This window comes from Astyanax mexicanus, chromosome 22 (genome assembly GCF_023375975.1).
Source record: "Astyanax mexicanus isolate ESR-SI-001 chromosome 22, AstMex3_surface, whole genome shotgun sequence".
Classification (NCBI taxonomy): Eukaryota; Metazoa; Chordata; class Actinopteri; order Characiformes; family Acestrorhamphidae; genus Astyanax; species Astyanax mexicanus.
Genome location: NC_064429.1, coordinates 24,180,358 through 24,198,908, shown reverse-complemented (window position 1 = coordinate 24,198,908; position 18,551 = coordinate 24,180,358). Strand labels below are relative to the sequence as shown.

At 38.6% G+C, this 18,551-nt stretch overlaps 1 protein-coding gene across 2 annotated transcripts in view; it reads right to left on the bottom strand.

Moving 5' to 3' along the window:
- mamdc2a (MAM domain containing 2a) overlaps nt 1-16,735 on the bottom strand; it is a 33,003-nt gene extending 16,268 nt beyond the window's left edge. Inside the window, exons 1-5 of one of the 2 annotated variants that reach the window (XM_049470221.1) lie at nt 16,459-16,735; nt 16,037-16,162; nt 3,854-4,104; nt 1,070-1,154; nt 715-852 (exon numbers count right to left, since the gene is read on the bottom strand). In XM_049470221.1, coding sequence (XP_049326178.1) covers nt 715-852; nt 1,070-1,154; nt 3,854-4,104; nt 16,037-16,162; nt 16,459-16,492 — 634 coding nt within the window. In that variant the 5' untranslated portion in view covers nt 16,493-16,735. The remainder of the gene's footprint in view (nt 1-714; nt 853-1,069; nt 1,155-3,853; nt 4,105-16,036; nt 16,163-16,458) is intronic. The other variant, XM_007243952.3, reaches the window with a different exon arrangement.
- Between the last annotated feature and the right edge of the window lie 1,816 nt (nt 16,736-18,551).

Sequence of the window (18,551 nt, the reverse complement as noted above, 5' to 3'; positions counted from 1 at the left end):
ATCCATCCAGGCTACCGTGATGTACTGCACAGTTCAAATGTTAAAATACTGGTCGAAGCTCTGGTGACAAGAGCTGTCTGTGCTTTAACTCAGCATGTTTCCTTAATATATGGTGATATATCTTGATCCTGGTATGAGTTACTACAAAAAACATCTAATCCTTAATGGTCCTTTAAAATGAAAATAACCGATGGCCAACAAACCTTGTTTTTCACTATTGGACATGGAATGTCCGAAATCTATTGCATTGTTTAAAGATTCACGCACAGCTTGCTTGAGTAGACTGATGTTTAGTCTGTAGAGTCAGATCCCCTAGTCTGTAGAGTCGCATCCCCAGCTCTAAAACATCAGCCAACAGATGCCTGTGCTGATCAATATTTCACTAAGAAAAATGTCTAGAGCAAGCACCACCTGCCCATCCCTAAGAGACCAAGGCTAATTTTAGTTTTTGTGCCACGGTGATCAAAATGACAGCACTTTAGTGCTCTGTACCACTCTGAACCCTAGCTAGATGTCCTGTACTTCTAATCAGGAAACATATTTAATATTTACAAACATGAGTGTATTACTTAGAACACGAACATGAACAATAACAACCTCAATCCAGCTCTTACACAAAGGTCAGCCTGACTCAGCAGATACGGGTACACTGGGAAAGCCTGAGTCACAGACTTCGCTAATGAAGTGCAAGTCTGTTGTTTTATCAATGTTTACCTCTCTGGTTGTTCATGGTGTGGTCGTCAGGGAGGTTGGACTGAGGGTCTCGGGCAAGGCTGCCTCCCACGTACCAGTTCACATTGGGGTTCCACTGGTTACTGTAGCCGCACAAGTGGTGCTCCTCAAAGTTGCACTCTAAGACAGGGTAACACATGTGCTTGTCTTTAGGTGACCTTGTAAAAGATGATTACGCTTATTTATAGTAGTGGAACTACTTCTCCTCAAAAGTTCAGCGTACAGATGTTCATCATTACCATTATTTCCCCACAATTTAAACCACAGCACATTCTTAGACACACAACATCAAGCAGACACTACAGAAGAAAACAATGTGATGGATTAAACGACGTACCTATACAGTAGCCAGGGATGATGTGAATTTCAAAGATGGCGATACTGTTTCCTGAGTCTTGGTTGGGCCGAGCCTCCATTAAAAGCTAAAACAAAAGAAAAAATACATAAAATAGTAGCTGGGCTGCACCTTATATAATTTGCCATGTCAGATATCATAATATCGTAATAAGCCTTTTATAGTGGTTGGTGTGGTGCAGTGGATAACACCACTACCTGCTAGTAAGTTATCACATCATGTGGGAGACTGGGGTTCAATTCCCAGTCTGGGTGACTAGGCTGCACTACACCAATAAGAGTCTTTGGGCAAGACTCCTAACAATACATTGGCTCAATTTTGAAATAGGAACAATCTTGTAAGTCACTTTGGATAAGATTATGAGCTAAATGCCATAAAAAAATGCCATAAATGCTTCTTTTACAGAAGTAGAGATGTCCTGATTTGATTAAACGTATTTAGGTTAGGTTAGGTTGGGGTTTTAAGCCTCATTTAGCTCTAATTCTTTGTTTTTACTCTTTTAAAGCCAACAGCAATACGTAGCTTTCAACAATACCCTAAGAAACGACACATGTTTTGTAATATAACAAAGTCTGCAATATTATAGAATCAGTGATATCTTTGGCTACATTCACATTACTCTCATAAATAAATGCATTTTTTTGCGCAGATAAGATTTGGCTTATTCTAAAGATTCATATAGAGAGTACCAGCCAAACGTTTAGACACAACTTCTTATTCAATGTTTCCTTAATCCCCTGACCTAAACCTGATCAACTGAGGTGGTGATTTAAGACAAGCTGGAGCTTCACAGCATGAAGGAAAAGCAGCAACTATTGTTCAGCACCTCCAGGAACTCCTTCATCAAGATGCTGAGTAAACTATTCCAGGTGACTCTCCCTCATGAAGACCCTGAGATTAAAATACCAGGAGTGTTCAGATCTGTCCTCAAAGCTAAATGTGCTACTTAGAATAATCTAAAGTATAAGACTGTTCTGGTTTGTTTAACACTTTTAATAATTTAATGTATGTTCCTGTATAGCTTTAATATAGTCTTTAACATTAAATTTACAATGTAAAAAAATCAAAAAAGAAAGAAAACACATTAAATAAGAAGAGGTGTGTGCACACTTTTGACTGGTACAGTAAAATCGCAATATTATGACCACCACTTTGTTTCTACAGTTTGTAAATTCTGTAATTACAGGCTGTGGTCCTGTCTCTGTTTCTCTGCATACTTTATTATCCTTTATTGTCCTGTGTACTTTGTTCTTCAAAGTTAAAAATTCAACATGACCAACACAGAGCATTTATTACACAGCAGTGCTGCTGGAGTTATCTTCTGCCTTACTGCTTGACTAAGAATAGTCTACCAACCAGAAATATCCAGAAATATCCTGTGGCCACTGATGTAGGACTTGACTAGAAAATGACCAACGAAATCTGTGCAGCAACAGATCAACAGAGCTTCTATCTCTTACTTTTTATCTACAAATTGGAGCAGCTATTGATTGAAGTGTCTTATAGAGTGTTTAAAAACTCCAGCAGCACTGCTGTGTCTCATCAACTTGTATCAACACAACACACAGTAACACACAATACAATGTCAATGTCACTGCAGTGCTGAGAATGACCCACCAATCAAATTCCATTGAAGAACAAGGTAAAAGGAAGATAAAAAAGAATGCAGAAAGAAGATTTTCTGTCACTGCTTTTCTTACTGCAGCCTAAAAACTCATTATATAAAGAAATGCTGTAGCTTATACAAGATCCTACAGCACACATACTATATATCTTTATGTATATATGCATCTAAGGCAATATGGCATACGGCATGGCATGGCTCGACCATTTACGTGACATATACACTTGAAGCGAAAACAAGTGGCATGGATTCACTGGCTTTGTGATCATTATTCATAAAGCGTATTAAACAGAGTCTGCTTCGCTCGTTCATTCGTTTACATTTACGCTAAGTCCATCTTACAGTCCATCTGTCTCCCGTAATATATACAGCTCTGGAAAAAATGAGGGACCACTTAAAAACGATGAGTTTCTTTGATTTTAACAAATTAAAACCTGGAATAAAATCAAGAGGAAGATGGATGATCACAAACCATCAAACTAAGCTAAACTGCTTGCACCAGCCAGGAGTATTGGCATGAAGTTATCCAAAAGCAGTGCAAGACTGGTGGAGGAGAACATGCCAAGATGGATGAAAACTGTGGTTAAAAACCAGGGTTATTCCACCAAATATTGTTTTTTGAACTCTCAAAACTTTATGAATATGAACTTGTTTTCTTTGCATTGTTTGAGGTCCGAAAGCTCTGTATCTTTTTTTGTTATTTCAGTCATTCTTCATTTTCTCAAATAAATGCTCTAAAGGACAATATTTTTATTTGGAATTTGGGAGAAATGTTGTCCGTAGTTTATAGAATAAAACAACAATGTTAATTTTACTTAGACATATACCTTTAAATAGTAAAATCAAATAAACTGATTCAAAAACTGAAGTGGTCTCTTAATGCAACACTTAATCAGAATAAATGGACTTGGAGTAAAAACAGCATGTTAAAATGGTGCTAAGCGATCAAAGCTGAGACCCCTCAAGCGTGTTAACAAAGAACTCAAACAATCTTTTCAAACAATACCCCACTGACAGCAGGTGACAAAACACAAAACTCCCTGTGAGAATAGCTGACCCCTCTATCCCTCCCCCACCCCCACCTCCCCAAGCAGTCTCTCTCTCAGACATACAGAAATGACTGTTCCCATGTTGACTGCTACCTGGTAGGTCCTGGAAACGTTTCGGAGGTCTACACTGGCTATGAGCCAGCTGTCGGAAGGCTTGTCCGCTGTCCACAGCGTGTAGTCGAAGTTCTCACCATGGGGGCGGAGGTGGACTTGGATGGAGCCTGTCCCTGTGATCTGATAGACCAGACGCAAGCAGCTCCACTCAAAGATCTCAAGCTCAGGGCTCACCAAAACGGCCCGGTCATTTCCCTCCATGAACGCAGAGTCTGCTGTTATAAAGCGACCTGCAGGAAAAAAAATGTAAAAGGTTAAAAACCATTAGCTTTTAATAATGTTTTAAAAAACACTGTATTGCCAAAATGATCTACTCATCTGCCTTTTGTGTGGTGATGTAAGTGTTGAATGGAGCTGCTTGGCCATGGAAACTCTCTATTCCATGAAGCTCTCTCTCTACACTAGGGCTGCAACGATTAGTCGGTATAATCGACAATGATTGTAAAACGATTGTAAAAAATAGCTGACTACAAATTTGGGACACTCACACAGTTTTACACTCGTCTCTAAACGTGCCCAAACACAACAGTTTACATATTTCCTACTAAATATCAGTACTTTCCATATTTAAAGGGCGATATACTGGACATTTGAAGAGCATTAAAATCCCATATCCACAGCAAGCAGAGTTGGAGGGCATGGGGAAAAAATTGTTGACTAATCGACTGCACTGCAAAAAATCCATTGGCAAAAACTAGACAAAATATATGCAAATCAAGATAAATATATTTATATTAAGCAAAAAAAGATTTTTTTAGTAAGATTTCTTACAAAAAGCAATGGCAAAGTCTTAAAATGAGTGAGGTAACACCTAAATCAAGCAAAAAAGTCTTGATTGCTGCTTGATTGTGCTTATTTTGAGTTCATATTACTTAAAATAAGGTCCAAATTCTAAGTAAGAATGATTAAGATAATTATCCCTAAAATAAGCAAAATAATCTAACACTTACAATACTTAGTGAGACAAAAAGTCTTATCAGAGAAGAAAATAAGATTTATTGCTTTAAATTTAGAAAATTTCACTTGCTAAGGTTTAGTTTTTTGCAGTGTGAAAAATATTCGCCGGATAAGTCGAATACCAAAATAATCATAAACTGCAGCCCTACTCTACACTCTACTGTTCTTGATTTAATCTGAAGGCCACATGAAGTTTGGAGATCTATACAGTGTATGTGCTTCTCTTTCTACCGTAACTACCAGTCTAAAGACACGATTTCATCCATCAGAGGCCAAGTTGAGAAGTAGTTATGAGTTTTGGCTTCAAAAGTGCTCTCTGAAGCTTCGGTATTCGCTCATGGACTAAATACAAAAGACGCCAAGAGTTAGTACAAGGTGTAGGAGAGGAGCATGTTTTTACAAGAAGACATACAAAGAGTAGAAGAAGCTGAGAAAAGACAGAAAAGACAGAAAAATAGACTTCATTGGCTTCATCTGGTATGAATCACTCTCACCGTGAGAACATCTGGAGGTATCAGAGAAAGTCATAAAGTTAACTACGCACAAACAGCCACTCTCATGTCTGATGCATTTTGAACATGTGGCAAAATTGGACGCGTTCACGTCGAGCTACGATTACTTTATTCAGGAACAAGTGATATTTCAGTTCTTCCTTCACATCAAAATGTTTAACTCCAAAAGTAGACTGTTATACTCAATCTAAACAATCTACTTGGACTGGAGTGCTTTGATGAACACTTCTATCCATCACTGTCCTTTGTTTCCAAAGATTATGTAAACCTCAGCTGGGCAAAGGAGCCGATATAGATCACACCTGGTTTTTGACACAGGCTGGATTTTAATATTGGACAGCCAAGACCACCCATTTATTTGATTTATTTTATATGCAGCAATTAAGATTTTGATTTCATCATCATTATGGCTAATGAAATGTCTGAACGTGTATGACACCTTCTGTTGTTTGGGTTATCTGATTTTGATTTAGTGTATTGACTCCATTGTTATGAGTAGGAAATCCAGGACTGGAGAAAAGGTTGTGAGAATTGGTTGTAATGTTAATGCTGTTTTGGATCAGAGCTGACATATGTTGAATGAAGGGCATTTATCTACCTGGAAATCATTATAAGACAGGCCGGGTTGGTAGCCAGGACCGGCACATGTTTTAATTAAAGAATTTTGAGAAATTATACACCTGGTCTTTTTGGTCTAGCAGCATGTGAAAATACATGAGTAATTTTTGGTATTAATTCATTGTTTTTTTTCACCTTCTGGCCACTTTCATCTGAATAGCTTCTTTACATTTGATGCATTGCTACTTGTAAGTTTTAATAGATAAACCCAATGGCTATTTGAAGAGATTGTGGAATTTAAAAGAAAGCAAAAAAGCCAAAATGGAGAATAAAATGGCTTAAAGTTTTAGAAGACAGTGAAGTCAATCACTTAGCACCTGTGCTAAGCTAAAAGCTACTCCCAGACAAAACAAAAACAAAAGCAAGGTACTCTCAAGGTACTCTAACGTTTACATCTTCTCTGGTCTCGTAAAAACATAGAATCTAGAAGTGCATCCCTTTTAAGATTTTAAACACATGCTTTCACACTTAATACACAAATGCTATATTCATATAACAAGCCTGTTTAATCAATTCCAATTTTCTCTTTATCTTGGCAGTTCACACTCATAAATGGTAATATGAAGGAAAAAGAGAAAAATCTAGATATCATTCCTGTTGAACCACTGTAAAATTATTATTTATGGTCTTATTATTTTCTAAAGTAAAGTTTTTGGTCTCCTGCTCACAGAGAAACACTGTTTTCATCACATCACAACATAACATTTCAAAGATCTCTGTAAAAATGCTGACCCCACAAATCATGTACAGTATTTTTCTGTCTAAAGCTGACATACCTCATAACTTCCTATAGAGAGAACTATACAAGTCAGAAACACATAGGAATAAATGATTTGTAGCAGAGGTTTAGCGACAAGCAGCAAGCAACAGCTTGTTCAGTTCAGTCCCGTAACCGCACTCTGCGGTCGTAGGGAGGCATGAGAGATGCTGACACAGTTGTCCTTTTCCACTGCTGCCTGTCCTTGACTTCACACAGGAGCCTGTTCATGTCCAGACCAGTCCAAGCCTTGACATCGTCCATCCAGCACTTCCGTGGTCGGCCTCGTCGCCTACCTCCTTCGACTGTTCCTTGAAGGATTGTTTTCGATAAGGAGTCATGTCTGCTGGTGTGCCCAAACCACTGAAGCTTCCGTCGTTTTACCGTTGCCAGCAGTGGTTCTTGGGGTCCAGCTAATGTGGCAACAAGACCTCTGACATACTCGTTGGTCTTATGTTCCATCCAAGAGATACCAAGGAGCCTGCGGTAGCACTTCATTTCAAATGCTTGTATGCGTTTCTCCATCTCGGTTGTCAAAGTCCAGCTTTCGCATCCATACAGGAAGATTGACAGGACCAGGGACTTGAAGAGCTTTAATTTTGTGTTGAAGCTGAGTTCTTTACTCTGCCATGTTTTTCTCAGGCCTGCCATGGCTGATGTGGCGATTGCGATCCTGATCTTTATCTCTGCTGTGCATCTGCCATCTTGGCTTAGTATAGAACCCAGGTACTTGAATGTATCTACTTCATCTAGCTGTTGGCCATTCATTGTAATGTTGGCACTGTATATATTGTTGATGCTATTCACCATTACTTTGCTCTTGTCTGTGCTCACCTCCATGCCATATGCTCCTGCTCTGCCAGCCAATTTGTCTGTCAGCGACTGGAGTTCTTGGTTGCTGCCTCCCATTAAGTCAATATCGTCTGCAAAGCGGAGGTTGCACACAGGTCTACCACCAATGGAAATGGATGTCTGGTGCCCTTCAAGTGCCTCTCTCATGATATTCTCCAGGTTAAGATTGAAGAGCACTGGGGAAAGTAAGCAACAGCTTGACAAGCGATAAATCGAGTTGAGATTTTCTTAACTTAATGCAAATGACATACGATGCTGTGAAGCGACATTCTTAGTAATGTGGTTCTGAACATGACAGAGAGAGTCACAAAACTGCTGTTTCTTCAATTAATGTTTTATATGATGCATCTTTGCTCAAATTCAGGGATAATTTGGAGAAAATCAGGCATGGAAGTAAAGTAGAAGATGGCTTGATAGAGGTTAGCTTGCTAGGTTTTCCAGCATGCTAACTGTCCACTCTGATTCACTTGGCACATCTATATTTTCTCTATTTAAGTGTATAACAGCACAGCAACGATACTTTATATTGCCAAACTAAAGAATTCACTCACCCCTCCAAATCAATGAACTCATTGGTTCCAATCACTTCCATGGCCACAGGTAAATATAAACCCTAGCACCTAGGCATGCAGCTGCTTCTACCAACATTAGTGAAAGAATAGATCGCTCTCAGGTACTGTGATAGGATTCCACCTGTGCAACAAGCCCAGTCGTGAAATTTCCTGTCAGCTGTCAGTGATATTACAACACAGTGAAAGCAACTGGGAACGGAAGCAACTCACTCTGTCAACGTCAAAAAACTGACACAGCAAGGTCACAGGATGAAAATCGAGTCAATCATGGAATGGGTTTCCATGGCCGAACTCCATCCATCTCCATCCAAGCCTTACTTTAGCAAACCCAATGCAGGCGACTGGATTCTTTTGGCACTTTAGTGCATGCGCCGGAGTATGCAATGGTAAACCAGGAATTGAGGTGAAAGTTATCGCCCTAGAGTTCTGCAGCATCACCCAGTTTTACACCCCTATAAACATTTTAAACCCCAATCAGAAACTGCTGTGGTACACCAATAAACCAACGAGCTTTTGGTAACTGGGAACACTGTAAACCTGCACAGACTGTGTCATTTTCCATTTAGCGAGGAACTGGGAAAGAAAGAATCTGTTCTCCCTAAACTTAAAACCCCGGTATTTTCTGTGGGTGGTGAACAAAGCCTTAAAATGACAAAAAAAAAGAGAAATCAGCTTCCCCTCTGAGGGTCAGCATGTTAATGGACGAACCAAAAAAACTCCAAGTTATCAGTCCCCAGTGCTTTGTGATCTTCTAGACATATGCAGTCTAGACATACATATGCAAGCAGGTGGTTATGTCATTCTCAGACGAGACTCAGTTAAATTGACATTGAAAAGTGGTGAGAAGATAGGCTGGCTGAGTGATGCCCAGTTCCAGAATGACTGGAGTTCAGTAGCCACCAGCAGCACACCCTGCAACTCCCCCAGGGGCTTCACGGCAAGCGGGAAGAGCTTAGCCCAGAATCCCCCTACAATTTCCCACTCACTGCAGCTGCTACACCTCAATGACTGTGCAAAGCTGGAGATTAGTTCCAAAGCAGGCTGCTTGTAACATCCCCTCTTTGCAAAAGCGCAGACATTAAACAGAAGCTCGCCAAAGTCTGCTTCACATCTCAAAACGCTTACAAATGGTTTCTGCAGCTGTTTGAAAACGTCTGGAGAAATGAGGCTCGGAGGGTCAACATAAGTTTTTACTCACACACCGTGAGAGATCTCCAACTCGTCACATTATAAGCCATCTTTATTTGACTCTAGGAACTCAAGTCATTTCAGAAGGTGAAGGACATCATTCCTCACAGAGGAAAGCACTATCTAAAATTCAGTATTAGTACAATACCAATGGAAATATAAGGAGTTAATTCCCAGAGAAATACTTCTAATATTAAGTAAAGTAAACAGTACACTGTACAAAAAAAATCTTTTTACCATTTTTACATTAAAATATCAACTTTGTCGCTAGTCTGGGATCAGCACGCTGCAATCTGCACGATGTAACTTTGGTGAGTGTTCATGAAAACATGCTTCTTTCAGTTTCAATGCCAGTTTTATATCTCTCAGCTTGTGAAGAAAAGCATGTGTAAAACATGTCCTTTAGTTGTGGTTCAAAGCACAAATATGAGTTTCCAATGATATGGGGGGAATAGGGACCAGTTTTGGAAAACCCACATCTATAAAAGTTGTCATGTGATATCTTGTGAGTAAGGTTAAACACTGGTCAGCACGCTCATGGGAAGATGACGTGAATTGTCGGAGTTTGATTGAGCCCAATTCAATGCATTCAGGTCAGTGAGTAATTAGTGAGTAATTAGTTGGTTTAATTAGAAGACCTCTCCAAAGGCACTTCTGGTCAGACCACACTGGAACCCAGGGACTCACCTCGTCTTATAAGGTTCCATAAAGACAGATCCATAAAGACATGAACTCCAGTTGTCAGAAAAGGCACGTTGCTGTCTGGTGGTGGTTCCATACTAGCGAATGCTGTATTATCATGCCATGGGTTGGGTCCACTGGTCTGCCTAAGAATCCCACACATTTTCATTCAGGGACAGGTCTGATGATGTGGTTGACCATGACATAGAAGGGTATAGTCTTCAAGACAAGCTCTTGACATGGCACCAGTATGTGGATGAGCATTATTCTGCTGGAATAGTTAACCTGGAGTGTGCGTTCAGAAAATGTAGCCCACTGGTTGTTGGACCTCATTAATGTAACACTGGGCTGTCACAGTGCCTGTAATAAAGACCATGGTGCATCTGGTATTGTATGAAACTGCACCCCACAACACCAGACCATTAATCATGGCATTGACCACAGTGCCTGCACAAACAGATGTGCAGGTTTTCTCCACTGAAGATGCACTGAAGATGCTCTGCCATTCTGAATCTCTCTATGACAGTCTGGCAGAACTACTGTAGTTTTAAAATGTTGACCAAACTGAGTGATCTTTGGTGTCAAGGGAAAAAAATAAGTGAGACAAAAAAGAGGCAAAGGTACTCTCCAAACTAAGACACTCCTTAAACTGTTTTTGTCTATTGAGGCGATACGCGTGGGCATCCAACTAGGACATGCCAATACAATAAAGGCATTTTAATTTAAGGAGTGCTCTGGTGTGGAGAGTCCCTTTTTTCTCTTTTTACTCATGAAATAAAACCCTCATCCCAGTTCCTCTTCATGCTACTGGACTTTCAGCTGCACTCCAAGGCCAGCGATGGGATACTCAACTGAGTTTCCACCACAGAGTCAAATAGTCCAGTCTGAGGTTGCTGAGGAAACCAAACAGAGACACAGTCATGGCCCAGTCTGGGTTTATGCTGCTGCTATTTAACGACCCAATGGGGGAAATGCGGCGCAACCGCTCCACATGCAAACGGCCGATTCGAGGGTGACATTTTTGGCCGCAGTTGACATTATTACCTGCTACGGCTTGATCCTTAGCCAGCGGTGGTGGACAAGTTCCTCCCTTCACCTACTTTCCCCACTAGTAAAGTCTCTCTGTTACATAACAGTCAAGGCTTCAAAGTTTTCCAACAGTTACTGTTGACAATAGATTACTTTAGTTTTTGGCATGCTTGCACTGCACTAACAAAAAAGCAGGACTAAATGAAGAAGCAGAAAACACTTAAACAGCATAAATGTGCATCTTTTAAAAGAAATACATGAGGCAATATCTTCATTAATCTTAGTGACATGCACACTCAAACATGTGCATCATGACCACATGAATTTTGCTATGTCCGATGGAACATTGCACTGATATGTGGCATATGTGCATCTAATAATAATTTGATTTTGCTGAAATAACCTGTTTATACACACAGACAGTTTTAGCCAGAAGCCACTGGTCACAATCATTACCATGCACTGTGCTGTCCCATGACTTTTGACATGCCAGTGTGACTTAATGCAATCTATGTTATGATAAGAGCTATGAGGACTAAGTATTGTCAGTAAATGGAAGTGGTAGAACTACTTCACCATTGTATTTAAGCACTAAAATGCTATATCTGTATCTACTGAAGAATTATTTTTCTCTTTCTTCCACTTTTACTTCATTACAGATTTTCGATGAGTTTGTCACCGGGTTTGATGAAGCTGCCTCATCATTGAGTGACTAAGTTGATCTTATAGGAAGACCACGCTGCTCCCTTTCTGCCTTTTGACCTGCTAACTTTTAACTGTCTTTTGTAAAAACTATATAACACAATACTTTTACTTTGAGTACTTGAGTATTACATTTCAGAATAAGTTAATTGCAATACTTAAGTACAAACATGTTTAATACTTAAGTACTTCTACTTAAGTGTGGTGGTTAAAGAACATTTCAAATTAAGTCTGCGTCTCTAGCATTTTATAAATCTCTGGCTATTGCCCACAGGGTTGTGGATTCGATACCCAAGTCTGCTAAGATGCCACTGTTGGGCCTTTAAGCAAGACCCTTAACCTTTTCTGCTTCATGGGTTGGTGTGTGGCTGCTCTGACCCCAGCTTTCCATGCTGAGATTTAAAAGAAAAGAGTTGGACCCCTTTATAAATGAGGTGCTACACTTTAGGAGGCGATTATTTTATGAAACTCAAAAATTTCCTCTTTTATACAAGTAGAAAAGAGAATAAAGGCACATTACAATAAAAGGGAAGGGTGACCACCTGCAACACTGACTTTGAATCCAGTAAACCTGACCTTGCAAATGTTCATGTTTCTGCATTTCTTAGTTGAAGGCCAATAACTATATTAACATGAGTTTATATAAAGGCTTTAATTTAGATTCCAGTCACTTCATCAAATTACAGTTTTTTAGACCTGATTTTCAAACTCAAAAGTATATCTGTTGCAGAACTCAAATAGAGAGTTCCTGTAAGCATTAATTGAGCCATAAAAAACATTTTCAAACTGAGTGTCTCAGTGCAAAGTCTAGACATACTGTATAAAAGGTGATCTCACTCAATAAAATGTACACTATAGATCAAAACATTTTGATATTAAGGGTAATAATAAGGAGCTTGCACCTAACAGTGTTAGAGTATCAGCACAGCATCTTCTTGGAAGATGTTAAATTCACACTGCTGTGGCTTTGACTGCATTTAGTCACAAGAACTTTAGTGAGGTTTGGCTGTTGATTCGAGGCACGAATCCTGTTCACATTATGAGAGTCTGAACATGATGTGCAGTTTAGGACTGACTAGGGTACATTGGCAGATGTGCTAGCCTTCTGCCCCTGAGCATCAATACGGCATGGGCACCCATTGCTAGGTCAAAAGGGTTTTAGTAGATTTACCAATTACAATTGGTAATTTAGTAGATTTACCAAGTAACACAGTAAGTAAGAGAGTAACACAATAAGATCCTTTCTATATGAGTTCTTCAACTCCTCATTTTTAATCTGCAAAAATACAAGGCAGGAATTTGCTGGATCAGAATAAGGAGTTGGTGTGTATTTTTCAATTTAAGCATGACTGTCTATGCTAATCTAGAACAGTAAACTGCTTAGATTAAAAATGGCTAATTTTATTAAAGTGTGTGGTTTGTAATGATTTCTTTAGCACACATGCATGCTAATTCACTAACGCCCAATCGTACGGAAAACCACATGCCCATTAGCTAACCTAAAACATACTGGTTTTACTCCAAACAGGCAATAAAGGGACAGATTTCCCGGCATGGATTAAATCAAGTCATGGAATACTGTACATTTGCCTTCCAATGCAAAAAAAAAAGTTAAAATCCATTACAAATATAGTGTAGTCCAGGACTAGCCTTAATCCCTGTCCGGGAAACCGTCCCAAAAAGCAACTAAGCAAGCACGATCATTCTGACATCAGAAAGACAGAATTTTTATACCCAACTTAGCTCAGATACTGATTTTTTGTTGAAAATCAAAGTCACATATCTGACGAAAAACAACATTTGACTGACTTTCCAAACATTACTGTCATTATACTGATACTGGATTGTACAGTACAACAAAATACTGTTGCAGTATACTGTGCAGGTTCAATATGTGCAATAGACCCAGACAATACATGTAATAAATATAAGTATGTAAATGTGTGATTAAGGTGCAGACTGTAGATAATATGTAGTGCATGTATTTAATATGTATAGAATTTGTGCATATAGTGAATTTACTGTGAATTTGTTATAACTTCCATCACACCATGTAAACAAACAAAACAGTGCAGTATGGGTATATCGGCGTAGTGTAGTGTAGTAGTGTGACAGCTAGGTAAACAAAGAGTATTGATGCTGCTACGTCAAAAGTTCAGTTATACAATACCGGTCAAAAGTGCATCAAAACAAGCTGGAGCTTCACAGCATGAAGGAAAAGCAGCAACTGTTGTTCAGCACCTCCAGGAACTCCTTCAAGATACTGAGAAAACTATTCCAGGTGACTCTACGTCATGAAGACACTGAGATAAAAAGCTAAATATGCTATTCAGACAAATTTAAAGTATAAAACATAGTTTGGCTTGTTTAACACTTTTTTGTGTGCAAAATAATTGCATACACGTTCCTTCATAGTTTTAATGTCTTCACTATTAATCTACAACATCGAAAATATTAAAAATAAAGGAAAACATTAAATAAGGTGCTGTGTGTTCAAATTTGTGACTGGCACTGGCCCCAGCCAAAACGGGCACATGTCACCCCGCTGCTCATTGAGCTCCATTGGCTACCAGTTGATGCTCGCATCAAATTCAAAGCTCTTACAGTCGCCTACAAGGTGATGACAGAACAGGCTCCTTCCTACCTGCACTCGCTCCTGAAAGCTTACGCTAGCTCCCGGCCGCTGCGCTCCTCCAATGAACGTCGCCTCGCTTTACCAAACACTCACACAAAGCAATCCAGACTGTTCTCATACAGAGTTCCCCAATGGTGGAACAAACTACCTTCTACTACCAGATCAGGAGAATCTCTCACTATCTTTAAATACTCCTGAAAACAGAGCTCTTCAAAGAGCACTTACTCTCTTAACACCTCTAACACACTAACTACTTCTAACCTCATTTCCTTCTTCCCCTCCTTCACTCCTCTATCCTATTATTCCCATTTGACCTCCTTTTATCCCTATCCAAAGATGTTTTACCTTTAAACTCATTTTACATTGTACTTGACTATTGTAAGTCGCTTCGGACAAAAGCGTCTGCCAAATGTAATGTAATGTAATGTAATGTAATGTAATAGCGAAAAGGATTAAAGTAGTAATATAGCAGACGTGCTTTAGCCCAGTTACTGCTCCCTTTAAAAAAAATCCCTTTTAGGAATTTCCCGCTGCTCATTTCCCCCAAACATATTTTGCGGCTTATTGAACTTTGACTTTTCTTTGGAACGACTAAATTGTTGGAAAATGACCCCTAAGCTACCAAAATGACTAGGAAAGACCATGCGGCTAATATGGCATGCCTGGAACAGCATGCAAGGACCTGAACATGGTGAAGCTAATTCAAGTTCTCAAGGAGGACTGGAAATCTATTTTAGAGTTTGGCTTGCATGTTTTTACATGCAAATGAATGAATATTAGACTGTATTGTCTTATCTTTTCTAGTTGCTAATTATCCTTAGGAATATGTATTTTTTTTAAGTTACTTAATAATCTAGAAGCTGCACTTAAACTGTATTTAAAATTTAATTTTATGCTAATGTTTATTAATAATAATAATAATAATAATAATAAGGAAGTGAGTATTTGCACCCAGTTAGGCTAATTTCACCCCTTAATTTAAATCTTTGCAGTGCAGTATATTCTAATATTTGGAAACACTTTATTTGCTGGTAAAAAATATAGTTAACTATCAAGGTGGAGGCCGGGATTTATACATTAATATGGTAGATAAGCAATGCCTCTTTTATTCTGTGAACTTCAGAATAAAGATTAATCATGTGGGTAAATTGGTTATAAGATTTTAAAACACCTATTGTAGTTTATTGTAAATTCATTATGTAGGTGTGAGTATAAGAGCGACCATAGTTTCTAAAGTTATGTTTTTGTTGATTTTCACTTTTCCATAATTTAAATCTGGCAGTTGTTTTTTTTAAATTATGTCCAAATGCTACGATAAATGGACCAAAATAAAATGGGATTACATTGACTTCCATAAAAATATTTTAGTAATAGTACACATTTTTACTAAGGTGCAAATAGTATATATATATATTTTTTTTATTATTATTATTTTTTTTTTTTCATATATAGTATCATTTGGTATCGGGTATTGTGATACAGGTATGTCAGTATTGGTATCGTAACAGCCCAGTGTCCCACTCACTGCAGCTTCTGTACCTCAAAGACAGTGCAGCAGCAGCTCAAAAAAAACTTTTTTTCTCAGTAGCAACAGTAAGCTCGAGCTACCCGCGGATTAAACTGAATCTAAACATCTTTTATACATGTTTTTTTAATTACCTTCATCGTTGACCGTCCATGAGGCGAACGCTGGGTCCGACGTGTATCCGCATGTGTCCTGGTCGAAGCTGCAGGAGCCGGGCAGCAGCTGGAGCTGAGCCTCCACCGCGACCAGCAGAGCTGCAGCTGAGAAACAAAACTAAACATACTCAAAATATACTCGCAATAAACTCAAAAACACAGCAAACTCAGAGACAACCGCTCCTGACAGGAGTTTCCAGAAGATTTAGAGCTGCTTTAATGCTGGAAACATCAAACAGTTCCTCAGAACGGAGGAAAAAAAGGAAAAGTGAGAAGTTTTTCCTCAGAAAAAGTGATTCAGAAAGTCCACGCTGAACGAGATGAGCTTAAAACTCAACTCTGTAGGGAAAAAGCTAAAAGTTAAAAGCGTCTGAATGTTGAAACTGTATAAAGAGTCTTACCGAGCAGAGCTGGGAGATGAAGAGGAGCAGTCATGGCAGGCAGATGCAGGAGGAGGGTTGGAGCAGCTCTGAGATCAGACAGCTGGAGGACTGGTCGGACATTAAGGTGCAGTGGAAGCCCGGCCACTCCTGCCTGCAGAGAGAGACACTCCTTTAATTGCTTCTAACATCAAGTCCCCATCTCTTTACCAGCACAGCCACACAGAGGCAGAGAGCTGGAGAGGCTGTCCAGAGCTGGGGGAGGAGGAGGAGGGTCAGTTATATCAGTCTGTTAGATAATTGTGAGCAGCCACTGATGGAGAAACACACTCTCACAGTTATCTTGTGCCATTTCTCCCTGGAGGATGTTTTTGGTCACTGCATGAGATCATGATGTCCAATTTAGAGCCTGGGCTGTTTCTACACAGAGCTTGTTTGATCATGTATGATACATGAGACCAGACATCCAGCATGCATGATATATAATAGCAGCCAAGAGTTTGGTCACATATTAATAGCTAAACAAGACACCAATTAACACCAATGTATCAGCAAAAAAAAAAAATACATTTCTGGTTTGGGTCACCACACACTGTCAGTTTCATTCCTTATTTTTGCATGATGAGTGGACCAACAGAAATGCTCCAAAATTACTGAAATTTCAATACTGTCTAGCATTGAAAGTTAAGACAGGTAATTTCCATCACCTGTAAAACTGCCATTTTTGAAGATACTGGGTATTTGCATCATGTAATGGACTTCGTTTATAATTCCTCAAACCCTCAAACCACTTGGAGTCAAAGCGTTATTTAAAAGCAGACGTGTATAAAGTACTAGAGACCCAGATTAAAAGTGCAAGTCACTTGAGTAAACATTGAAGTGTTTTTAAGATCCACATTTAAGCAGAAGTACTAAAATATTTGTGTGTTTTTGTACTTGAGTATTGCAATTAGTTTATTCTGAAAGGTATTACTCAAGTACTGAAAGTAAAAGTACAGGACTGTGTTAGGTAGATATTACAGAAAGCAGTGGTAAGTTCTCGGAGTGAAAGGCAGAACGGGACCATGGGCGATTTTTTTATAAGAAAGCTTGATTTATTGCTGGATTTGCAAATCCAGTGACAGTGCAGAAAATCTACCTCTCTGGCTTTAGTGATAATGTCAGAGAATTTCTATTCTAACATTTTTAATTGTAACAAGTAACGATGCAGCAGATAAGAAATGTAAGTAGTTCTAGTAGTTACTATACATATCTGATGGTATATAATATAAGCCATGATTTTAGCCACATATTAATAGCTAAACAATACATCAAATCAACAACAATGTATCAGCAAAATAATAAAAATAAAATGAAAAATTAAGCAGGGTCATTACACACTGTCACTGACACATCAAAATGTAACAGTAAATAAAAAAATACACTGTGTCAAAAAGTCAACTCAACAAATATATATATATATATATATATATATATATATATATATATATATATATATATATATATATACCCTATGTTATTATCAAGGCAAAGTGTTAAACAGATGTAAAACATGGCATATGAATATTTATATATGTTTGCACTGTTATATTATAGCTCTACTGTCATTGGGCTTATGATACTTAATGTGCTTTCCAGAAAAAAATACATATTTCTATTACCTTTTGCCTGGATTAGCTCTTTATCATAATTTCACCACAAATGTACATTTGGAAAGATTATTGATATACTGCTTTAATAAAAATACTCAAAAAAGCTCCATTCAAAATGCTGTGTAGTCCAAGGCTAGTCTTAATTTCTGTCTGAGAAACTGTCTCTAAAGCATCATTAATGTGAATCACCGTTGGCAGTGCAGCTTAGCAAGACAAAATGCATCTAAAAAACAAACCCTAAGGGAAGTGATGCACACTGTCCAGAAGTGCTGGTAAAATGACTCAATAAAGCAATAACATATGTTCATTGCCTCCATTTTGCAAAAGGACAGAGTGTGTTGATCTCTGCTCTCAACCTTTTGATCAAAAAAGCTCTCAACCTCTCTGAGATCAGAAAAGCTCAAAGTGCTATCTGCTATTTCAGTCATTTCTTTATAAGTCACTAACAATTTAGATGAGCTC